This window comes from Rattus norvegicus, chromosome 1 (genome assembly GCF_021556685.1).
Source record: "Rattus norvegicus strain SHRSP/BbbUtx chromosome 1, alternate assembly SHRSP_T2T, whole genome shotgun sequence".
Lineage (NCBI taxonomy): Eukaryota > Metazoa > Chordata > Mammalia > Rodentia > Muridae > Rattus > Rattus norvegicus.
This window is the reverse complement of record NC_141534.1, coordinates 92950266-92977166: the sequence shown is the minus strand read 5'-3', so window position 1 is coordinate 92977166 and position 26901 is coordinate 92950266. Positions and strand designations below refer to the sequence as shown.

The 26901-nt window shown below is 41.9% G+C and overlaps 1 protein-coding gene across 1 annotated transcript in view; it reads right to left on the bottom strand.

The window, feature by feature from the left end:
* Positions 1-914: 914 nt before the first annotated feature.
* The window catches only part of Cyp2b3 (cytochrome P450, family 2, subfamily b, polypeptide 3), a 70512-nt gene continuing 44525 nt past the window's right edge, over positions 915-26901 (bottom strand). The window contains 3 exon segments of the mRNA NM_173294.3: positions 915-1354; positions 26178-26319; positions 26487-26674. Coding sequence (NP_775416.1) covers positions 1173-1354; positions 26178-26319; positions 26487-26674 — 512 coding nt within the window. The 3' untranslated portion in view covers positions 915-1172.

The following is a 26901-nucleotide window of genomic DNA, read 5'->3' as shown; positions in this document are numbered from 1 at the left end:
TTATGAAATTTCAGACGGAAGATTAAAGATGCTTATCAGTGCCATTACTGTTTTGATTGTGTAGATTCTGTGGTTTTGTTAGCTGGGGCTGAGTAATCAGCTGTGATTAACAAGATACCAGAACTATTAAAGCAAAATCTTTGTGTTACTGGAACAATTGATGCTGATTAGCTGGAGCTAAGAAATTAGCAGAAATAAAGGAGAAACCAGCATCACTAAGGTGAAATCTTCTGGGAAATGTTTTCTGAGAGCACAAAGAAGCTGTATTTCAATGGCTCCCACAGTTGTACCTCATGTCAGCAGACAGACTTGGAAATGTCTAAGAGTCACCCAGGTGGTATTTGTTTTGAAACATAAAGGGTAGCAGCTGGTGCTTGGCACTGTGAGAGGCCAGGAGAGGCCAATGCTGAAGGTGCAGCCTCAGTGGCAATTGAAAGCTGAGGACTGAAGTGGTCATGCAGAGAAGTTGAGGTTTGACCCAGGGAGTGGCACTATTAGAAGGTGTGGCCCTGATGGAGTAGGTGTGTCACTGTGGGTATGAGCTATAAGACCCTCTTTCTAGCTGCCTGAAGCCAGTATTATCTTAGCAGCCTTCAGATAAAGATGTGGAAGTCTTAGCTCCTTCTGTACCATGCCTGCCTGGATGCTTGATTGATTTTGTCAGTCCTATTACTTTAGAGAAGAACCATTACTAATGCAGATATTGATGTGATTCTTGGGAGATCTAAAAAGAATCATAACAGAAGGTAAGGTAAATGTTAAGAAACATGCAGCTCAAGGCTGAGGAGGCTTCTGCCTAGACAGAAGGTGAATGAAGAGGATACTAAGAAAGATCATGAGAAAGGCTCATGAAGGTGTGTGACTATGGCCTGTAGGATATCGAAAACTAATGTGTGAAGTAGACACAAGACAACAAAGTTCATACACTATATGATCCTGTTTACATGAACCATACATACTAGGCAAACCTGTAGACATAGAATTCAGACCTTATACATAGTCCAATAGCATAGATCACAGAGCATGGAGACCTGATAAATGGGGACTGAGGCTGTTGGGAAGAAGTGAGGAATGACTCAGCAACCTTGGGCCTGGTCTCCAGCAGGTCTCCCAGAATCAGAAAAATGGGGCCATTTTGAACAGAAGTGAGTCGGCTGACTGCCTCAGCACAATCAGCGGGCTACAAAGCAAATCTTGTACACTGGGGCTACTTTGGCTAATCCACTCTCCTTGGGAGTCATATCAATGGTGTTAGGATCCACAGGGCTGGACACTGAGTAGTTCTGGAGGATGGTAGTGAAGAAAAGGAACAATTCACTTCGGGCAATGCCTTCTCCAAGACACATACGCTTTCCTGTGGGCACAGAAAATGAGCCATGTGAGCCTCCAGAGAGTATACAGTATATACAGAGTATATAAGTTTGGACTGTCCCATCAGTAAACATTTAGACAACTCTTCCCATCGCAATGAGTAAGAATGAATTTAACCCTTAACATGCATTTCAAATGAGGATGTTAAGAGATTCCCAAACCTTAAAGAATTGATGCAATGGCCAGTGAGATGTCTTAGCTTACATTATGAGTTCAATCCCCTGGACCCACATGCTGGAATGAGAGAATCAACTCCACAAACTGTCTCCAACATAAACACATACACACATACCATAACACACATGTATGCACATGGAATACGTGTGAAATAAATAAATCAGAAAATAAAGAATGGATAATTGGAGGATGTCCCCATGGTCACTTTTGACAGATTTGTAGCTTTTGTTTGATTACCAGAGTCCTTGCCCCAAAACTGTAAGAACTCACTTAGAATAGGTGCAAAGTGTGTTTGTACACATTTTTATAATGCAAGATCTCTAGTGTCCCTCATTTCTCCTGGGAGGAGATTGATACACATATCAAAGAGCTGCCCTGAGGGTAAAGGTACTGTTTAGAAAGTATCCCATATAAGCTCGACCTGTAAGCACATGCCTGTATTCCCAGCACTTGACAGAGGGAGGAAGATGATGGAATCAGAACAGGATGGGCTACAAAGGAAGACCTCTGTGTTTCTCTTCTTTCTCTGCTCGCCCTATCCTTCATTCCCCCCCTTTCTTTCTTTCTTTCTGTCACGTTTTATTCTTCACATTGAGATTAATGAACTTGAAAAAGTAAATTACCAAACACCATTGTTCAGACAATTGAGAAGGGGCAGGTACATGTGATAAGGGGTCTATGGCTCATATTGGGTTCTCAAAGGTATGAGGAGCCTTGATGGTTTGTAATCTCATATAAGGAACACTAGAGAGCAATGGGAGCCTGGATGCCCATGCACAGGCACTACCACCTGCACTGTACCTCAGTGGCTCATTATCTTCAACTGACTGCCTGGGACCTCCAGGTTAAGCAGGGATTTGCCAGAAATGCCTGTGCCCTCCTAGTTGTTGGAAAATTTTACCTGTATGGGTTTATTTAGAAAAAGTACCTGTCTCTTTGCATATCTCCTTTTCAGAATTTAGAGGATGACCTTAAAATTTTGTGAAATAACAGAAATTAGATGATTACCTAAGAAATTTGTGAAGTAGCTCTCTGAGATAGTTCTCCTAAAACTGGTTCTGTGACCTAAATTTGTCCAGAACGGTTCAATGACCTGTCTTACACTCAATACAATATCGTCATGTCTAGAGCTGATAATTTGGACAAGTTTCAACAGTTTCTCCTCCCTCTCTCTTTCCCTCTGCATTTGCATTTGTCTGTCACTCTGCCTTTCTGTCTCTCTGTTTCTCCACCTCTCTCTCTCTCTCTCTCTCTCTCTCTCTCTCTCTCTCTCTCTCTCTCCCTCTCCCTCTCCCTCTCCCTCTCTCCCCATCATAATTTCCCTGAACCCATCTGTACATATTACCACTGTTTGTCTTTTGATCTGCTCTCTCTGCTGACATGTTTCTAAACTCCCTAGATACCATTCTAACTTGCTCCCCCTTCCTTAAGAACAACTTGTCACATATTCTGTATTCCTCCTCTATTTCTAGTTGTGTTCTCCAACTTTCTTCTTTTCTCTCTCATTCTCTCTGGTTCATCACTTTTCATCTGTCTGAAATTTACTCTTTGATTTTTCAAAATGTCTGCTCCTGTTGGAAATGCCCCTCCCCTACCTCCTTCCCTCCCCCTTCCCCTCCTCCCCTCTGTGTGTGTGTGTGTGTGTGTGTGTGTGTGTGTGTGTGTCTTTGTTGGGATCTGTTCCAATATCCTTGCCTCTCTGTTGTTAACTTCTTTTTGTCTTTTTTCACATGTCTTCCTTTCTAATCTTAGTACTGTTATATGAACAAGTCATTTTTTAACTCACTGACTTATGTTTCTCCAACTGTAAAGATGAAATATGAAAAGGGACAGAGCAAAGAACCAGGCTTAGCCCAAAGCCACTGAAGTCACTTACACTCAAGACTAGACATGAGTTCTTAATTGAGACATGGCTCAACAGAAGAGCACTTGCCTAAAACTCTTCACTGAATGAGGAGGGCAGAGAGGCTAACCAGGAAAGGACTTTCTAGAATGCACCATGTAAGGGCCGAAGGTGGGGACTGTTTGCATGACAACCCTGGGTTCCATCTCTAATAAGAGTATTGATGAAAGAGTATGGCTACCAAAGTCTATAGAATTGTTTCTAGAACATCCCTATCTCAAAAACATAAGATATATGAGCACAAAATTTTCATGGTTACATCCTATAGAGTCCATTCAATTGACTGAATTTGACCAAAGGCAGCTTCTGCATAATAACTAAACACAACAGTCAGCTGAATTACCCAATATCTTGAGACTATATTCTTCCAATGAACTACAAGTCTCATTCACTCATAGCAGTTGACAAACACCAGGATGCCAACTACTATCACTCATAGCAGTTGACCAATCACAGCATGCCAACTACTTCTGCATGACCAAGTAAAACAAATAGGTTTTTCCCAATCAAGCTGTGTGTGCATGCCCAGTTGCCTTTTTTGTCTATAGACCTAGCTATCAACACTGGTGGGTGCTATTACTGTGAACTTTCTATGGCTGTAGATATTATCCATCATGAATGGTTTCTTTACTCAAATAAATACTTATGACTTTCATTAACTTTACAATTTGAAAAGCCAAAGAGTATTTAATTCAAACATAGGCATGAGTGTCAAGACATGTGTCAAGGTAAGCATGGCTAGTGTTCACAGATAAAGTCAACATCTCCTCAGCTATCATGACCCTATCTAGCTCATGGAAGTGTTCATAGATAATGTTGGTTGTTCTTGCTGTTGTTTCTTACATAAATGAATATGTATGCTGCTAACCCACAGATTACTCCCTCCAGACAAGCAGATAGTCTGATTGCAGAAATTCATCTGTCCCTCTGTTCCACCAGTATTGGCTAAGAAATACTTAAAGAAATTCTCAACATCTTTAGCCATCAGGAAATACAAATCAAAACTATTTTGAAATTCCATCATTCACCTTTCAGTATGGCTAAGATCAATGACACAAGTGGCAGCTCATGCTGGCAAGGATGTGGAGCAATGGGAATAGTCCTCTGTAGTGACAGTTTTGAAGTTTTTGTTTCCTTGAAAATCACAGAACTATTATTGAATGTATTTTGTTGTTTGTTTGTTTGCTTGTTTGGTTTTTTTTAGTCCAGGTGTGGGATATAGGGATGCTCAAGATTGTGCATACAAGGTGACTGTGATTTGCCTCATGCTTTAGCCAAGGTGTGGTTTTGCCAGCTCCCGATAGTTTCTGTGAATGTGTGATCTTTGGAATTCTGGGGAGTTTTCAGAGGTTATATAAATGCCAGAGCTTCCAGGAGGCAGGTTCACTTGGTGGGTAGTTGTTAAATTGTTGGGTGATTATTGGTTGTTGTTGATTGTTGTTGGTCATAGTTTATTAAGTATTCAGGTGTTAAGCAGAAACAACAACAAGAAGAAATTAGATATCCTGATGGCAAAGATCAAACTTGCCCTAAGGACCTCAATTCCCTTAAGCAGCAGGAGTCAGTCTAAGAATAACTGGCCCCTGACATTATTTAGGGATCTTTTTCATTTCCACTCTATCAAAATCTCTAGTATCTAGTCTTACATGGTTGAAAGGATAGAAATGTCATTAGTAGGGCAGAAGAAAGAAGAACCCACAAAGTGGCAAAAGTCAGCTACACTGCTCTATTGCTGGTGGGAGTACAAACTTGTACAGTCACTATGGCAGATCCTCAGAAAGCTAGGAGTCAATCTACCTCAAGATTCAGCTATAGCACTCTTGGGCTTGTAGCCAAAGAGTTTTTCACACTACCACAAGGACACTTCTTCAACCATACATTTGCTCTTTTCATAATAGTAAAACTTGGAAACAACCTACATGTTTCTCAACAGAAGAAAAATAAAAAATAATATGAGGCAAATATATAAAAAGGAATATTTCTTAGCTGTTTAAAAACGACATCATGGGAGAGAGAGACCCAACCGCCTGGTCAGGTGGGCACTCCTGAGGCTGCAGAGCGGAAGAGACCACCAACATGCTCACCCCTGCCCACATCCCTGGCCCAAGAGGAAACTGTATAAGGCCTCTGGGCTCCCGTGGGGGAGGGCCCAGGAGCGGCAGGACCCCTGCCTGAGACACCGCCGGAACGTGAGGGAAACAGACCGGATAAACAGTTCTCTGCACCCAAATCCCGTGGGAGGGAGAGCTGAACCTTCAGAGAGGCAGACAAGCCTAGGAAACCAGAAGAGACTGCTCTCTGCACACACATCTCAGACGCCAGAGGAAAAAGCCAAAGACCATCTGGAACCCTGGTGCACTGAAGCTCCCGGAAACGGCGGCACAGGTCTTCCTGGTTGCTGCTGCTGCAGAGAGCCCATGGGCAGCACCCCACAAGCGAACTTGAGCCCCGGGACCTCAGGTAAGACCAATTTTTCTGCTGCAAGAAAGCTGCCTGGTGAGCTTGGGACACAGGGAAGCAGAATTCCTCTAGGACCGGGCACGTTCTGTGTTTACCGGAAGTCCCACACCCTCGGATCCCGGCCCACAGCAGCTCTCCCCCCAGACCCTGTGAGAGAGAGACCCAACCGCCTGGTCAGGTGGGCACTCCTGAGGCTGCAGAGCGGAAGAGACCACCAACACTGCTCACCCCTGCCCACATCCCTGGCCCAAGAGGAAACTGTATAAGGCCTCTGGGCTCCCGTGGGGGAGGGCCCAGGAGCGGCAGGACCCCTGCCTGAGACACCACCGGAACCTGAGGGAAACAGACCGGATAAACAGTTCTCTGCACCCAAATCCCGTGGGAGGGAGAGCTAAATCTTCAGAGAGGCAGACAAGCCTGGGAAACCAGAAGAGACTGCTCTCTGCACACACATCTCAGACGCCAGAGGAAAAAGCCAAAGACCATCTGGAACCCTGGTGCACTGAAGCTCCCGGAAACGGCGGCACAGGTCTTCCTGGTTGCTGCTGCTGCAGAGAGCCCATGGGCAGCACCCCACGAGCGAACTTGAGCCCCGGGACCACAGGTAAGACCAACTTTTCTGCTGCAAGAAAGCTGCCTGGTGAACTCAAGACACAGGCCCACAGGAACAGCTGAAGACCTATAGAGAGGAAAAACTACACGCCGGAAAGCAGAACACTCTGTCCCCATAACTGACTGAAAGAGAGGAAAACAGGTCTACAGCACTCCTGACACACAGGCTTATAGGACAGTCTAGCCACTGTCAGAAATAGTAGAACAAAGTAACACTAGAGATAATCTGATGGCGAGAGGCAAGCCCAGGAACCCAAGCAACAGAAACCAAGACTACATGGCACCATCGGAGCCCAATTCTCCCATCAAAACAAACATGGAATATCCAAACACACCAGAAAAGCAAGATCTAGTTTCAAAATCATTTTTGATCATGATGCTGGAGGACTTCAAGAAAGACATGAAGAACTACCTTAGAGAACAAGTAGAAGCCTACAGAGAGGAATCGCAAAAATGCCTGAAAGAATCGCAAAAATCCCTGAAAGAATTCCAGGAAAACATAAATAAACAAGTAGAAGCCCATAGAGAGGAGACACAAAAATCCCTGAAAGAATTCCAGGAAAACACAATCAAACAGTTGAAGGAATTAAAAATGGAAATAGAAGCAATCAAGAAAGAACACATGGAAACAACCCTGGATGTAGAAAACCAAAAGAAGAGACAAGGAGCTGTAGATACAAGCTTCACCAACAGAATACAAGAGATGGAAGAGAGAATCTCAGGAGCAGAAGATTCCATAGAAATCATTGACTCAACTGTCAAAGATAATGTAAAGCAGAAAAAGCTACTGGTCCAAAACATACAGGAAATCCAGGACTCAATGAGAAGATCCAACCTAAGGATAATAGGTATAGAAGAGAGTGAAGACTCCCAGCTCAAAGGACCAGTAAATATCTTCAACAAAATCATAGAAGAAAACTTCCTTAACCTAAAAAAAGAGATACCCATAGACATACAAGAAGCCTACAGAACTCCAAATAGATTGGACCAGAAAAGAAACACTTCCCGTCACATAATTGTCAAAACACCAAACGCACAAAATAAAGAAAGAATATTAAAAGCAGTAAGGGAAAAAGGTCAAGTAACATATAAAGGGAGACCTATCAGAATCACACCAGACTTCTCGCCAGAAACTTTGAAGGCCAGAAGATCCTGGACTGATGTCATACAGACCCTAAGAGAACACAAATGCCAGCCCAGGTTACTGTATCCAGCAAAACTCTCAGTTAACATTGATGGAGAAACCAAGATATTCCATGACAAAACCAAATTTACACAATATCTTTCTACAAATCCAGCACTACAAAGGATAATAAATGGTAAAGCCCAACATAAGGAGGCCAGCTATACCCTAGAAGAAGCAAGAAACTAATTGTCTTGGCAACAAAACAAAGAGAATGAAAGCACACAAACATAACCTCACATCCAAATATGAATATAACGGAAGCAATAATCACTATTCCTTAATATCTCTCAATATCAATGGCCTCAACTCCCCAATAAAAAGATACAGATTAACAAACTGGATACGCAACGAGGACCCTGCATTCTGCTGCCTACAGGAAACACACCTCAGAGACAAAGATAGACACTACCTCAGAGTGAAAGGCTGGAAAACAACTTTCCAAGCAAATGGTCAGAAGAAGCAAGCTGGTGTAGCCATTCTAATATCAAATAAAATCAATTTCCAACTAAAAATCTTCAAAAAAGATGAGGAAGGACACTTCATATTCATGAAAGGAAAAATCCACCAAGATGAACTCTCAATCCTAAATATCTATGCCGCAAATACAAGGGCACCTACATACGTAAAAGAAACCTTACTAAAGCTCAAAACACACATTGCACCTCACACAATAATAGTGGGAGATTTCAACACACCACTCTCATCAATGGACAGATCATGGAAACAGAAATTAAACAGTGATGTCGACAGACTAAAGAAGTCATGAGCCAAATGGACTTAACGGATATTTATAGAACATTCTATCCTAAAGCAAAAGGATACACCTTCTTCTCAGCTCCTCATGGTACTTTCTCCAAAATTGACCATATAATTGGTCAAAAAACGGGCCTCAACAGGTACAGAAAGATAGAAATAATCCCATGCGTGCTATCGGACCACCACGGCCTAAAACTGGTCTTCAATAACAATAAGGGAAGAATGCCCACATATACGTGGAAATTGAACAATGCTCTACTCAATGATAACCTGGTCAAGGAAGAAATAAAGAAAGAAATTAAAAACTTTTTAGAATTTAATGAAAATGAAGATACAACATACCCAAACTTATGGGACACAATGAAAGCTGTGCTAAGAGGAAAACTCATAGCGCTGAGTGCCTGCAGAAAGAAACAGGAAAGAGCATATGTCAGCAGCTTGACGGCACACCTAAAAGCTCTAGAACAAAAAGAAGCAAATACACACAGGAGGAGTAGAAGGCAGGAAATAATCAAACTCAGAGCTGAAATCAACCAAGTAGAAACAAAAAGGACCATAGAAAGAATCAACAGAACCAAAAGTTGGTTCTTTGAGAAAATCAACAAGATAGATAAACCCTTAGCCAGACTAACGAGAGGACACAGAGAGTGCATCCAAATTAACAAAATCAGAAATGAAAAGGGAGACATAACTACAGATTCAGAGGAAATTCAAAAAATCATCAGATCTTACTATAAAAACCTATATTCAACAAAATTTGAAAATCTTCAGGAAATGGACAATTTCCTAGACAGATACCAGGTATCGAAGTTAAATCAGGAAGAGATAAACCAGTTAAACAACCCCATAACTCCTAAGGAAATAGAAGCAGTCATTAAAGGTCTCCCAACCAAAAAGAGCCCAGGTCCAGACGGGTTTAGTGCAGAATTCTATCAAACCTTCATAGAAGACCTCATACCAATATTATCCAAACTATTCCACAAAATTGAAACAGATGGAGCCCTACCGAATTCCTTCTACGAAGCCACAATTACTCTTATACCTAAACCACACAAAGACACAACAAAGAAAGAGAACTTCAGACCAATTTCCCTTATGAATATCGACGCAAAAATACTCAATAAAATTCTGGCAAACCGAATTCAAGAGCACATCAAAACAATCATCCACCATGATCAAGTAGGCTTCATCCCAGGCATGCAGGGATGGTTTAATATACGGAAAACCATCAACGTGATCCATTATATAAACAAACTGAAAGAACAGAACCACATGATTATTTCATTAGATGCTGAGAAAGCATTTGACAAAATTCAACACCCCTTCATGATAAAAGTCCTGGAAAGAATAGGAATTCAAGGCCCATACCTAAACATAGTAAAAGCCATATACAGCAAACCAGTTGCTAACATTAAACTAAATGGAGAGAAACTTGAAGCAATCCCACTAAAATCAGAGACTAGACAAGGCTGCCCACTCTCTCCCTACTTATTCAATATAGTTCTTGAAGTTCTAGCCAGAGCAATCAGACAACAAAAGGAGATCAAGGGGATACAGATCGGAAAAGAAGAGGTCAAAATATCACTATTTGCAGATGACATGATAGTATATTTAAGTGATCCCAAAAGTTCCACCAGTGAACTACTAAAGCTGATAAACAACTTCAGCAAAGTGGCTGGGTATAAAATTAACTCAAATAAATCATTTGCCTTCCTCTATACAAAAGAGAAACAAGCCGAGAGAGAAATTAGGGAAACGACACCCTTCATAATAGACCCAAATTATATAAAGTACCTCGGTGTGACTTTAACCAAGCAAGTAAAAGATCTGTACAATAAGAACTTCAAGACACTGAGGAAAGAAATTGAAGAAGACCTCAGAAGATGGAAAGATCTCCCATGCTCATGGATTGGCAAGATTAATATAGTAAAAATGGCCATTTTACCAAAAGCAATCTACAGATTCAATGCAATCCCCATCAAAATACCAATCCAATTCTTCAAAGAGTTAGACAGAACAATTTGCAAATTCATCTGGAATAACAAAAAACCCAGGATAGCTAAAGCTATCCTCAACAATAAAAGGACTTCAGGGGGAATCACTATCCCTGAACTCAAGCAGTATTACAGAGCAATAGTGATAAAAACTGCATGGTATTGGTACAGAAACAGACAGATAGACCAATGGAATAGAATTGAAGACCCAGAAATGAACCCACACACCTATGGTCACTTGATTTTTGACAAAGGAGCCAAAACCATCCAATGGAAAAAAGATAGCATTTTCAGCAAATGGTGCTGGTTCAACTGGAGGGCAACATGTAGAAGAATGCAGATCGATCCATGCTTATCACCCTGTACAAAGCTTAAGTCCAAGTGGATCAAGGACCTCCACATCAAACCAGACACACTCAAACTAATAGAAGAAAAACTAGGGAAGCATCTGGAACACATGGGCACTGGAAAAAATTTCCTGAACAAAACACCAATGGCTTATGCTCTAAGATCAAGAATCGACAAATGGGATCTCATAAAACTGCAAAGCTTCTGTAAGGCAAAGGACACTGTGGTTAGGACAAAACGGCAACCAACAGATTGGGAAAAGATCTTTACCAATCCTACAACAGATAGAGGCCTTATTTCCAAAATATACAAAGAACTCAAGAAGTTAGACCGCAGGGAAACAAATAACCCTATTAAAAAATGGGGTTCAGAGCTAAACAAAGAATTCACAGCTGAGGAATGCCGAATGGCTGAGAAACACCTAAAGAAATGTTCAACATCTTTAGTCATAAGGGAAATGCAAATCAAAACAACCCTGAGATTTCACCTCATACCAGTGAGAATGGCTAAGATCAAAAACTCAGGTGACAGCAGATGCTGGCGAGGATGTGGAGAAAGAGGAACACTCCTCCATTGTTGGTGGGATTGCAGACTGGTAAAACCATTCTGGAAATCAGTCTGGAGGTTCCTCAGAAAATTGGACATTGAACTGCCTGAGGATCCAGCTATACCTCTCTTGGGCATATACCCAAAAGATGCCTCAACATATAAAAGAGACACGTGCTCCACTATGTTCATCACAGCCTTATTCATAATAGCCAGAAAATGGAAAGAACCCAGATGCCCTTCAACAGAGGAATGGATATAGTAAATGTGGTACATCTACACAATGGAATATTACTCAGCTATCAAAAACAACGAGTTTATGAAATTCGTAGGCAAATGGTTGGAACTGGAAAATATCATCCTGAGTGAGCTAACCCAATCACCAAGACATACATGGTATGCACTCATTGATAAGTGGCTATTAGCCCAAATGCTTGAATTACCCTAGATGCCTAGAACAAATGAAACTCAAGACGGATGATCAAAATGTGAATGCTTCACTCCTTCTTTAAATGAGGAAAAAGAATACCCTTGGCAGGGAAGGGAGAGGCAAAGATTAAAACAGAGACTGTAGGAACACCCATTCAGAGCCTGCCCCACATGTGGCCCATACATATACAGCCACCCAATTAGACAAGATGTATGAAGCAAAGAAGTGCAGACCGACAGGAGCTGGATGTAGATCGCTCCTGAGAGACACAGCCAGAATACAGCAAATACAGAGGCGAATGCCAGCAGCAAACCACTGAACTGAGAATAGGTCCCCCGTTGAAGGAATCAGAGAAAGAACTGGAAGAGCTTGAAGGGGCTCGAGACCCCAAAAGTACAACAATGCCAAGCAACCAGAGCTTCCAGGGACTAAGCCACTACCTTAATACTATACATGGACTGACCCTGGACTCTGACCCCATAGGTAGCAATGAATATCCTAGTAAGAGCACCAGTGGAAAGGGAAGCCCTGGGTCCTGCTTAGACTGAACCCCCAGTGAACTAGACTATGGGGGGAGGGCGGCAATGGGGGGAGGGTTGGGAGAGGAACACCCATAAGGAAGGGGAGGGGGGAGGTGGATGTTTGCCCGGAAACCGGGAAAGGGAATAACACTTGAAATGTATATAAGAAATACTCAAGTTAATAAAAAAAATCTAAAAAAAAAATGACATCATGAAATTTGCAGACAAATAAATGGAACTAGAATAAATCATCCTGAGTGAAGGAACTGAAACCCAGAAAGATAATTGTAGAATGCTTTCACTCATATGTGGATATTAGCCATTAAAGAAACAAGCTACAATCCATAGCTATAATTCAAAGCCCCAGGAATATTATGTATAGACAAATTGCCAAAGTCATGGACCTCCCTTGAAGGGGAAAATATAATAGATTATACAGCGTTACTAGAGGCAGCAAACAAAACAGAAATGGGAGGATCATATGGGGAGGGTAGATGGGTGTAGTACCTAAGCAGCATGGTGGGGGAGCTGGTGGAAGGACTGGAGAAGCTGAGTGGAATTGCAACCCCAATGGGAAGAACAATATCAGCTGGCCAGACCACCCAGTGCTCCCAAGGACTATACCACCAACAAAGAATGTACAGGGAAGGATCCATGGCTCCAGATACATAGGGAGCAGAGAATGGCCTTGTTTGAAATAAATGGGAAGGGAGGGCCTTGATCCTGTGGAGATTTCATGCCCCAGCATAGGGATGCTGAAGGGGTGGGACAGGAGAGGGTATGTGGTGGGGAGCATCCATATAGAGGCAAAGGGGAGGGAGGAGAGGAAGTAGGTGGGATGGGGGACTTTGTGGAGAGGTAACCAGGAAGTGGGATATATTTGAGATCTAAATCAATGGAATGATGAGAAAGAAATAATAACCAAGCTATAATCCATATACCCAGGAATAAAATATAGACAAAGATCCAAAGATATGGATCTCCATGGGAAGGAAAAATAAATAGAATATACAGGTGGACCAGAAGCAGCAGAAGAAACAGGAATGGAAGGATCAAATGGAGAGGGGAGATGAATATAGTCCCTAAGCAGAGTGAGATAAAAATCCATTAAAGTGGCAGCCAGCCCCTCCGTCCCATTCCAGCTATGGGTGCAATGAGATGTCCAGGCAGGAGCTGTCAAAATAGCAACCTCTGTCAGAATCGCAGCATCAAGACATTTCCTCAGCCTGACTCCTTTGGCAAAGCTGTCCAAAGTAGTTGTGCATCTCCTTTCCTGCCTTAGCAGGAAGAACCCACCAATCACAGAGCACAAAAGCCATCAATCACTGAACACAACAACCTACCAATCCCTGAGATAACCAAACTCAGGAATTGAAATCCCACCAATCCTCAATCTCTGGAAATTTCTACCCTGAAAAGCTTTGCCCCCTAAGAAATCCAATATAAGCTTTTCCCTTTGCTCAACTCCCTGATGTCAACTCCTAGAAGCAGAGGGCAGCCATACCTGGATTCATCTTTTCATAACCTGGACCAACCAATAAATCTCTTTTATGAGAGTTGATGACTGGTGTGACTCTTCCATCAGAAGTGAAGAGAAAAAGAAGAGAAATGGTGAAGAGAAAGAGAGTTGAGGCTCCTGAGCTCATCTCAACTGGGGATTATCCACCCCCCTCGCCCAGAGGTGGAACACCTCTACTGAGGAGACCCGCTCTCATAGATGTTCCTGGGCTCTCACATATCAGGATGCCCTTCAACAGGAATACATTTTCCCTCAGAGCTGTGTGCTTCCTCACCTTCCAAATCACAGGATACCCTTTCAGCTGAACACAAACACTTACAGTGGATGTGAGTGATAAAATGTGGGAAGGTAGAATTAAGGGACATTTGGGAGGTAGGAGAGAAACCTAGTACAGTGGAAACTTCCTAAAATATATGATGGTGATGATAATGAAGTCTCCAATAACATAGTCCCACAAGAACATTTCTTGTTACTAAATGAAGATTTTAGTACTAAGACGGAGTACAATCCAAATGAATTGGCAGCAAAAAGGGGTCCCATAGAAATCTCCAAACAACCCACATTTCTGCAAAGACAAAAGATTATTCTCCACACATGATAGCAAGGCACTGTTGCTGAAGATAACACCCACATAACTTATTGAATATGGAGAGGGCAATCTGGTGCCTACATAATACTTTCACACCCATTCCTTAGTATCTTTGATAGGAAAGGCACACTATAAGATACTGAAACATAAATGCATACATTCATCCAGCCATCAGCAGTGTACAGTGCTGTCCTGACTGCAAAATGTGCTAGGGTTCAATGCTGGCACAAAGCTTGAGGGTGTAGCTATGGAATGTCTGGCTTTAATACCTGACATTAAAGCAAAGACTAGAAAGGCCAGAGATCTAGGATAAAATGAAATGCAAGTAATGAAAAAAGTAACAATAAAATGAATATTAAGGATATGCTGCTATTCTCATAGGTCATTGCTCTATTTAGCCATTGCCAGGCAAATTTCCCCCTAAAGCCAAGGGGAACAAATACAAAGACCCACACTCAGACATTACACCCTGTGAGAAATCTTGGAACATTGATGTATAAAAAGGATGTTTCCATCAAATCCCTGTGCTCAGAGCTCAGAGAATTCTGTGGAAGAGGAGGCTGAAGTGTGAGAGACAGACAGATTTGTAGGACAACAAGAGAACTGGCCTCTAAATCAGCATAATAAAAGCTCAGGTAAAACCATGAATGCAAGCATGGGGGTCTGCAACAAATCAAATTCATATATAATAGAGATTTCAGTTTAGTTTTTTTTATGGGATTTATGAGTGTGTAGATGAGTGGGTCCCTAAATCTTGAGCCTTCTCTTGGGCTCTATTACTTTTCCTTCTGTTTGCCCTGTTCAACTTCAATGTGATGCGATTTCTCATATATATAAGTTGAAGATTTTGATGCAAATAAAAATAAGAAATAGCAGTCTGGAACAGGATTGTTCCAGTTTATACCTCCGCCTGGAGCTAATGCTGTGATTCAGCTATCTGAACTGAGATCCCGCTGGGAGAAAGCTGGTCTCCAGGAGAGCAAAAAGCAGGTCTCCAGGAGGACTGAATACAGGCTTACAGGAGGATCAAACCACTATCACAGACAGAAAGACCAGATAACACCACAGACAACCAGATGGCCAGAGGCAAGCTCAGGAAACATAGCAACTGAAATCAAGGCTACTTGGCACCATCAGAGCCCAGTTCTCCCACCAAAGCAAATGCAAAATATCCCAATGCACCAGAAAAGCAAGATTTGGATTTAAAAATCACATCTCATGATGAAGATTGAGGAATTTAAGAAGGACATAAATAAATCCCTTAAAGAAATACAGGGAAACAGAAGACAGGGGCATTTGAGCGGCAGGTCCCCCACAGTCCAGACACTGCCCAGATCTAAAGGAACCGATCAAGAGCTCTCTGCACTCAAATCCCGTGGGAATGAGAGCTAAACATTCAGAGGGGCAGACATGCCTGGGAAGCCAGAAGAAACCACACTCTGCCCACATTTCTGACTTCAGAGGAAAACACCTAACGCCATCTGGGACCCCTGTGCACAGGGGCTCCAGGAAAAGGCAGCACAGGTCCTCCTGGTTGCCGCCCTCATGGAGAGCTCAAAAGCAGCCCTCCCCCACCCCATGAGTAACGTGAGTCACGGGACCACAGGTAAGACCAACTTTTCTGCTCCAAGCGACCTGCCTGGTGGACTCAGGACACACAGAGGCAAAATTCCTCTAGGAAAGGACACTTCCGGTTTTTAGCTGGAGCCCGAACCTCGCTGATCCCGGCCCACAGCTCCTTGCTCCCAATTCCTGTGGGAGAGAGAGCTCAATGCCAAGACAGGTGGGCACCCCTGAGACTGCAGAGCTGGAGAGAACAGCAATACTACCCGCCCCTGCACACATCCCTGCCCCAAGAGGAAACTGAATAGGGCCTCTGGGAACTGGAAGACAGGGGCACTAGAGCAACAGGTCCCCCATGGTCAAGACACCTCCTGGACCTGAAGTGACCTATCAACAGGTCTCTGCACCCAAATCCCGTGGGAGGGAGAGCTAAACCTTCAGAGGGGCAGACATGCCTGGGAGGCCAGAAGAGACTACACTCTGCCCACATTTCTGACTCCAGAAGAAAACACCTAACACCATCTGGGACCCCGGTGCATGGGTACTATGAGAAAAGGTGGCGCAGGCCCTCTTGTTTGCCGCCCTAGAGGAGAGTTCAAAAGCAGCCCCCCACGAGCAACTTGAGCCGTGGGACCACAGGTAAGATCAACATTTCTGCTCCAAATGACCTTCTGGTGGACTCAGGACACACAAGGGGCAAAATTCCTCTGGGACTGGACACTTCCGGGTTTTAGCTGGAGCCCCAACCTCACTGATCCCGGCCCACAGCTCAATGCTCCCAAACTCCTTGGAAGAGAGAGCTCACTGCCAAGACAGGTGGGCACTCCTGAGATTGCAGAGCTGGAGAGACCACCAATACTGCCCACCCCTACCCACCTCCCTAGCCCAAGAGGAAACTGTATATGGCCTCTGGGAACCGGATGATAAAGGCACTCGAACAGCAGATCCCCCACAGTCCAGACACCACCCAGACCTGAAAGGGAACCTCTCAACAGTTCTATGAACGCAAGTCTTGTGGGAGGGAGAGTTAAACCTTCAGAGGGGCAGATATGCCTGGGAAGCCAGAAGAGACTACACTCTGCCCACATTTCAGACTCCAGAGGAAAAGACCTAATGCCATCTAGGACAACGGTGCACAGGGGGACCCAGAAAAAGGCAGCGCATGCCCTACTGAATGCCGCTCTTAAGGAGAGCTCAAAAGAAGCCCCCATGAGTAACTTGAGCCACGGGACCACAGGTAAGATCAATTTTTCTGCTCCAAGTGACCTGCCTGGTGGACTCAGGACAGAGTACCACAGGAACAGTTGAAGACCAGTAGGCAGGAAAGACTACACACCCGAAAGCAGAACACTCTGCTCCCACAACTGGCTGAAAGAAAGCAGGTATACAGGTATACAGCACTCCTGACACACAAGCGTATAGGAAGCCACTGTCAGAAAAAAACAAGGTAACACCAGAGACAACCTGATGGCAAGAGGCAAGCACAGGAACCCAAGCAACAGAACCCAAACTACATGGCATCATTGGAGCCCAATTCTCCCACCAAAGCAAACACTGAATATCCAAACACACCAGAAAAGCAAGATCTAGATTTAAAATCATATTTGATCATGATGCTGGAGGACTTCAAGAAAGATATGAAAAACTCCCTTAGAGAAACGCAGGAAAACATGAAAAAACAAGTAGAAGCCTATAGAGAGAAATCACAAAAATCCCTGAAAGAATTCAAAAAAAAAAAAAAACCACAATCAAACAGGTGAAGGGATTAAAAATGGAAATAGAAGCAATAAAGAAAGGACACAGGGAAACAACCCTGGATATAGAAAACGAAAGGAAAAGACAAGGAGCCACAGATACAAGCATCTACAACAGATAGAAGAGAGAATCTCAGGAGCACAAGATTCCATAGAAATCATTGACACAACTTTCAAAGATAATGTAAAACGGAAAAAGCTAGTGGTCCAAAACATACAGGAAATCCAGGATTCAATGAGAAGATCAGACCTAAGGATAATAGGTATAGAAGAGAGTGAAGAATCCCAGCTCAAAGACCAGTAAATATCTTCAACAAAATCATAGAAGAAAACTTCCCTACCCTAAAGAAAGAGATGCCCATAAGCATACACGAAGCCTACAGAACGCCAAAGAGATTGGACCAGAAAAGAAACTCCTGCCGTCACATAATAGTCAAAACACCAAATGCACAAAACAAAGGAAGAATATTAAAATCAGTAAGGGAAAAAGGTCAAGTAACATATGAAGGCAGACCTATCAGAATTACACCACACTTCACACCAGAGACTATGAAAGCCAGAAGATCCTGGACAGATGTCATACAGACCCTAAGAGAACACAAAGGCCAACATAGTTTACTGTATCCTGCAACATTTTCAATTGACAAGTATGGAAAAACCAAGATGTTCCATGAAAAAACCAAATTTGCACAATAGTTTTCTACAAATCCAGGGATACAAAGGGTAATAAATGGGAAAACCCAACATAAGGAGGCAAGCAACACCCTAGAAAAAGCAAAAAAAAAAAAACTAATCATCGTGGCCACAAAACAAGGAGAGGAAAAGCACACAAACATAATCGCACATCGAAATAAGAATATAAAAGGAAGCAACAATCATTATTCCTTAATATCTCTCAAAATCAATGGACTCAACTCCCCAATAAAAAGACATAGATTAACAAATTGGATATGCAATGAGGACCCTGAATTCTGCTGCCTACTGGAAACACACCTCAGAGACAAAGACAGACAGTACCTCAAAGTTAAAGGCTGGAAAGCAACTTTCCAAGCAAATGGTCTGAAGAAGCAACTTGGAGTAGCCATTCCAATATCGAACAAAAACGATTTTCAACTAAAAGTCATCAGAAAGATAAGGAAGGACACTTCATATTCATCAAAGGAAAAATTCACCAAGATGAACTCTCATTCCTAAATATCTATGCTCCAAATACAAGGGCACCTACATACATAAAAGAAACTTTACTAAAGCTGAAAGCACACATTGCATTTCAAAAAATAACAGTAGGAGGTTTCAATACCCCACTCTCATCAATGGACAGATCATGGAAACAGAAATTAAACAGAGACGTAGACAGACTAAGAGAACTCATGGACCAAATGGACTTAACAGATATTTATAGAACATTCTATCCTTAAAAAAAAGGATATAACTTCTTCTCACCACCTCATGGTACTTTCTCCAAAATTGACCATATAATTGGTCATAAAACAGGTCTCAACACATACAGAAAGATATAAATAATCCCAAGCGTCCTATCAGACCACCACGGGCTAAGGCTGGAAAATAAAGGAAGAACGCCAACATATACATGGAAGTTGAATAATGCTCTACTCAATGATAACCTGGTTGAGGAAGAAATAAAGAAGGAAATTAAAGACTTCTTGTAATTTAATGAAAATGAAGATACAACATACCCAAACTTATGGGACACAAGGAAAGCTGTGCTAACAGGAAAACACATAGCTCTGAGTGCCTGCAGAAAGAAACAGGAGGGAGCATATATCAGCAGCTTGACAGCACACCTAAAAGCTCTAGAACAAAAAGAAGCAAATACACCCAGGAAGAGTAGAAGGCAGGAAATAATCAAATTCAGAGCTGAAATCAACCAAGTACAAACAAAAAGGACGATATGAAGAAAAACAGAAACAAAAGTTGGTTCTTTGAGAAAATCAACAAGATAGATAAACCCTTAAGGATAAAACATTAGAGGACACAGAGAGTGTGTCCAAATTAACAAAATCAGAAATGAAAAGGGAGACATAACTACAGAATCAGACGAAATTCAAAAAATCAGCAGATCCTACTACAAAACTTGAAAGTCTTCAGGAAATGGACATTTTCCTAGACAGATACTAGAGACTGAACTTAAATCAGGAACAGATAAACCATTTAAACAACCCCATAACTCCTAAGGAAATAGAAGCAGTCATTAAAGGTCTCCCAACCAAAAAGAGCCCAGATCCAGATGGGTTTAGTGCAGAATTGGATCACACCCTTCACAGAAGACCTCATACCAATACTATCTATTCCACAAAATTGAAACAGATGGAGCACTACCGAATTCCTTCTATGAAGCCACAATTGCTCTTTTACCTAAACCACACAAAGACCCAACAAAGAAAGAGAACTTCAGACCAATTTCCCTTATGAATATCGACGCAAAAATACTCAATAAAATTCTGGCAAACCGAATCCAAGAGCACATCAAAACAATCATCCATCATGATCAAGTAGACTTCATCCCAGGCATGAAGGGATGGATTAATACATGGAAAACCATCAACATAATCCATTATATAAACAAACTGAAAGAACAAAACCACATGATCATTTCGTTAGATGCTGACAAAGCATTTGACAAAATTCAACACTCTTTGATGATAAAAGTCCTGGAAAGAATAGACATTCAAGGACCATAACTAAACATAGTAAAACCCATATACAGCAAACCAGTCCCTAACATTAAATTAAATGGAGAGAAACTTGAAGCAATCCCACTAAAATCAGAGACTAGACAAGGCTGCCCACTCTCTCCCTACTTATTCAATATAGTTCTTGAAGTTCTAGCAGGAGCAATCAGACAACAAAAGGAGATCAAGGGGATAAAGATTGGAAAAGAAGAAGTCAAAATATCACTATTTGCAGATGATATGATAGTATCATCTTAAGTGATCACAAAAGTTCCACCAGAGAAATAATAAACTTGATAAACAACTTCAGCAAAGTGGCTGGGTATAAAATTAACTCAAATAAATCAGCAGTCTTCCTCTACACAAAAGAGAAACAAGCCGAGAGAGAAATTAGGGAAATTACACTCTTCATAATAGTCCCAAATAATGTAAAATACCTCAGTGTGTCTTTAACCAAGCAAATAAAAGATCTGTATGATAAGATCTTCAAGCCTCTAAAGAAAGAAATTGAAGAAGACCTCAGAAGATGGAAAGATCTTCCATACTCATGTATTGGCAGGATTAATATAGGAAAACTGGCCATTTTACCGAGAGTGATCTACAGATTGAATGCAATCCCCATCAAAATACCAATCCAATTCTTCAAAGACTTAGACAGAACAATTTGGAAATTCATGTGGAATAACAAAAAACCCAGGATAGCTAACACTATCCTCAACAATAAAAGGACTTCAGGGGGAATCACTATCCCTGAACTCAAGCAGTATTACAGAGCAATAGTGATTAAAAACTGCATGGTATTGGTACAGAGACAGACAGATAGACCAGTGGAGTAGAATTGAAGACCCAGAAATGAACCGACACACCTATGGTCACTTGATTTTTGACAAAGGAGCCACAACCATCCAATGGAAAAAAGATAGCATTTTCAGCAAATGGTGCTGGTTCAACTGGAAGTCAGCATGTAGAAGAATGCAGATCGATCCATGCTTATTACCCTGTACAAAGCTTAAGTCCAAGTGGATCAAGGACCTCCACATCAAACCAGATACACTCAAACTAATAGAAGACAAAGTTGGGAAGCATCTCGAACACATGGGCACAGGAAAAAATTTCCTGAACAGAACACCAATGGCTTATGCTCTAAGATCAAGAATCAACAAATGGGATCTCATAAAACTGCAAAGCTTCTGTAAGCAACAGACACTGTTGTTAGGACAAAACGACAACCTACAGATTGGGAAAAGATCTTTACCAATCCTTCAACAAATAGAGGGCTTATATCCAATATATACAAAGAACTCAAGAAGTTAGACCACAGGGAGACAAATAACGCTATTAAAAAATGGGGTTGAGAGCTAAATAAAGAATTCACACCTGAGGAATGCCGAATGGCTGAGAAACAGCTAAGGAAATGTTCAACATCTTTAGTCATAAGGGAAATGCAAATCAAAACAACCCTGAGATTTCACCTCACACCAGTTAAAATGGCTAAGATCAAAAACTCAGGTGACAGCAAATGCTGGCCAGGATGTGGAGAAAGAGGAACACTCCTCTATTGTTGATCGGATTGTAGACTGGTACAACCATTCTGGAAATCAGTCTGGAGTTTCCTCAGAAAATTGGACATTGAACTACCTGAGGACCCAGCTATACCGCTCTTGGGCATATACCCAAAAGATGCCCCAACATATAACAAAGACATGTGCTCCACTATGTTCATAGCAGCCTTATTTATAATAGCCAGAAGCTGAAAGAACTGAGATGTCCTTCCACAGAGGAATGGATCCAGAAAATGTGGTACATCTACACAATGTAATATTACTCAGTTATCAAAAACAATGACTTTATGAAATTCATAGGCAAATGGATGGAGCTGGAAAATATCATCCTGAGTGAGGTAACCCAATCACAGAAAAACACACATGGTATGCACTCATTGATAAGTGGTTATTAGCCCAAATGTTTGAATTGCCCTAGATGAACAGAACACATGAAACTCAAGACGGATGATCAAAATGTGAATGCTTCACTCCTTTAATAGGGGAAAAAGAATACCCTTGGCAGGGAATAGGGAGGCAAAGATTAAAACAGAGGCAGAAGGAAAACCCATCAGAGCCGCCTCACATGTGGCCCATACATATACAGTCACCCAATTAGACAAGATGGATGAAGCAAATAAGTGCAGGCCGACAGGAACCAGATATAGATCTCTCCTGAAAGACACAGCCAGAATACAGCAAATCCATAGGCGAATGCCACCAGCAACCACTGAACTGAAAATGGGACCCCTGTTGAAGGAATCAGGTAGAGGACTGGAAGAGCTTGAAGGGGCTCGAGACCCCATATGAACAACAATGCCAACCAATCAGAGCTTCCAGGGACTAAGCCACTACCTAAAGACTATATATGGACTGACCCTGGACTCTGACCTTATAGGTAGCAATGAATATCCTTGTAAGATCATCAGTAGAAGGGGAAGCCCTTTGTCCTGCTAAGACTGAACCCCCAGTGAACGTGATTGTTGTGGGGAGGGTGTGTAATGAGGGAAGGATGGGGAGAGGAACACCCACATAGAAGGGGAGGTGTTAGAGGGATGTTGGCCGGGAAACCGGGAAAGGGAATAACAATCGAAATGTAAATAAATACTCAAGTTAATAAAAAAAAAAAGAACGTCTGGGGCAATCACCATCCCTGAGCTCAAGTTGTATTACAGAGGAATGGTGATTAAAACTCTATGGTACTGGTACAGAGACACTCAGGTAAATCAATGGAATAGAATTGGAGAACCAGAAATGAATCTATACACCTATGGTCAGTTGATCTTTGACAAAGGTGCTAAAACCATCCAGTGGAAAAATGATAGCATTTTAAACAAATGGTGCTGGTGTAAGTGGAGGTCAGCATGCAGAAGAATGCAAATTGACACACTCTTGCACCTTGTACAAAGTTTAAGTCCAAGTGAATCAAGGACCTCCACATCAAACCAGATCCACTCAAACTAATAGAAGAAAACATGGGGAAGATTCTCCAACACATGGGCACTGGGGAAAATTTCCTAAACAAAACAACAATGGTTTATGCTCTAAGATCAAGAATCAACAAATGTGATCTAATAAAACTGCAAAGCAAAGGATACTGTCATTAGGACAACACAGCAACCAACAGATTAGGAAAAGGTCTTTACCAATCCTACATCTGATAGTGGACTAATATACAAAATATACAAAGAACTCAAGAAGTTAGATTCCAGAGCATCAAATATCCCTATTTTAAAAATGGGGTACATTGCTAAACAAAGAATTCTTAGCTTAGGAATATCAAATGTCTGAGAAGTACCTACAGAAATGTTCAATATCCTCAGTCATCATGGAAATGCAAATCAAAACAACCCTGAGATTCCACCTCACACCAGTCAAAATGGCTAAGATCAAAAACTCAGGTGACAGCAGATGCTGGCCAGGATGTAGAGAAAGAGGAACACTCCTCCATTTTTGTTGGGATTGCAAACTGGTACAATCACTCTGGAAATCAGTCTGGAGTCAGAAAATTGGACATTGTACTACCTGAGGACCCAGCTATACCTCTCCTTGGCATATACCCAAAAGATGCTCCAACATACAACAAAGACACATGCTCTACTATGTTCATAGCAGCCTTATTAATAATAGCCAGAAGCTCAAACAACCCAGATTCCCTTCTACAGAAGAATGGATACAGAATGTGTGGTACATTTGCACAATGGAGTACTACTCAGCTATCGTAAACAATGACTTCAGGAAATTCATAGGCAAATGGATGGAACTAGAAAATGTTATCCTGAGTGAGGCAACCCAATCACAGAAAAACACACATGCTATGCACTCATTGATAAGTAGATATTAGCCCAAAAGCTCGAATTATCCAAAATACAAGCCACAGACCACATTAAGCTCAAGAAGAAGGATGACAAAATGGGGATGCTTCACTCCTTCTTAAAAGAGGAATCAAAAATATTCATAGGAAGGGATATGGAGACAAAGTTTGGATCAGACACTGAATTAATGGCCATTTAGAGCCTGCCCCTCATGGGTATATGACCCATTTATATACAAGCCCCCATAGCTACATAATATTGATGAAGCTAAGAAGTGCATGCTGAAAGGAGCCTTATATAGCTGTCTCCTGAGAAGTTCAGACAGAAGATGTCAAATACAGAGGTGAATACTGGCAGCAAACCATTGAACTGAGAATGGGGTATTTGTTGAAGGAGTTAGAGAAAGGATTGAAGGAGTTGAAGGAAGGGGCTTGCAACCCCATAAGAACAACAATACCAACCAACCATAGCTCCCAGGGACTAAACCACTGACTATACATGGACACACCCATGGCTCCAGATGCATATGTAGAAGAGGATGGCCTTGTTGGACACCAATGGAAGGAGAATCCCTTGGTCCTGCCAAGGCTGGACCCACCCTGTGTAGGAGAATGTCAAAGTGGAGAAGGGGTGGGTGGTTGGGTGGGGGAGCACCCTCATAGAAGAAGGGGGAGTGTGGTTGGCATAGGGGTTTTATGGACATTAAACTGGGAAAGGGGATAAAAATAAAAATATATCCAATAAAAAATCAAATTCAAAATAAAATTTAAAAATGAAAAGAATTGATGGATTATATTGGTCATTATAGTCCTAAAATGAAGAGTCTAGTGTTCATTTGCATAGGAACTACTGCATTGGCTTTAAAGGCTATGAGCTTCCTGAAAAGGAAATACTTTGCACTCCCATCTCCTCTATCAGCTATTTATTTCTGGAGAATGGTTGAATTCTGTCTTTGCACAGAGTTCATTTTTGTTCTCTGGAAAGATACTCTCTAGTTGGACATTTAAACATGATTAAAGACAAATGTTTTCACTGATTTAAAAAGGTTGTCCACATGAAGGAAAGGTCATTCAGAGACTGCCCCACCTGGGGATCCATCCCATATGCAGCCACCAAACCAACTTACTATTGCAGATGCCAAGAAGTGCTCACTGACAGCAGCCTGATATGGATGTCTCCTGAAAGGTTTTGGCAGAGCCTTACTAATACAGATGAGGATGCTTGCAGCTAGCCATTGGACTGAACAATGGGACCCCAATGGTGGAGTTATAGAAAGGACTGAAGGAGCTGAAGGGGCTTACAACCCCATAGGAAGAATAACAATATCAACCAACCAGAACCCACCAGAGCTCCCAGGGACTAAACCACCAACCAATGAATGCACATGAATGGACCCATGATTCCAGCTACATATGTAGCAGAGGATGGCCTTGTCCAACATCAATAGGATAAAAAGCCCTTGGTCCTATGAAGACTCATTTCCCCATTGTAGTGAATGCCAGGGTGTTGAGGTGAGAGTGGATGGGTGGGAGTGGGTGAGTGGGAGCGGGAGCATCTTCATATAAGCAGGAAGGGATGTAAGATGGGGAAAGGGGATAACATTTTAAATGTAAATACATAAAATATCCAATAAATAAGTAAATATAAAATAAAAAGGTTATCTATTTATAAAATCAAAAAACAAGAAAATGATTTTGCTTGTTTAGTTGGAGGCTTTTGAATAATTCCCCAAAGTCCTTCTGACCAGGAGACTCTTTTAATTCAAGACTCTCCTCGTGGGGCTGTGGGCAGGGTGAATGGCAAGGCAGCTGGGACAAACTCAGTATCCTGGAACCTATTTCTGTTTGTGTGTCTGGTCACCTGCCCTCTAGTGTCTGGAAAAGGAATCAAGTATCTCACCTATGGAGAAGGGCATGAAAGCTTCACATTTCTTCAGTGCCCCATTGGCATCCAGGAAGTGCTCAGGATTGAAGGTGTCTGGTTGTTCAAAGTACTGTGGGTCATGGAGAGCTGAACTCAGGATGAAGTACACCTCAGTGTTCTAGGAGAAGTTATGAGATAAAGATGTCAACATACTCTGATTCCAAATGCAAAACAACTTGTCCATAAGAAACATAGTGCTGGAAAACCACAGACAGGATGAGGTTGGTGATTAGGAGAGTGGAGTATGTTCATGGAGTATCAATAAGGAATAACAGTTGGTCTCACCTTGGGGAGCAGGTACCCTCGGAACAATGTGTCTTTGGTGATTCTGCATGGCAAACCCATTGGAGAAACATCAGAAAATCTCTGAATCTCATGGATGACTGCCTCAGTGTATGGCATTTTGGAGCGGTCATCAAGGGTTGGGACCCGCTGTGAGCCGATCACCTGATCAATCTCCTTTTGGACTTTCTCTGCACAGAAACAATAAAGAGTGTCCCCTTCTCAGAGGTGATGCACAGTGTCCATGGTTTCTGGGATCCAATAACCCAGGAACAGTTCAGAGCTAGGAGACTCACTGAAAACGACACATGGCACTCTCTCTCTCTCTCTCTCTCTATATATATATATATATATATATATATATATATATATATATATATATATATATGTATATATATATATATGTATATATATATAT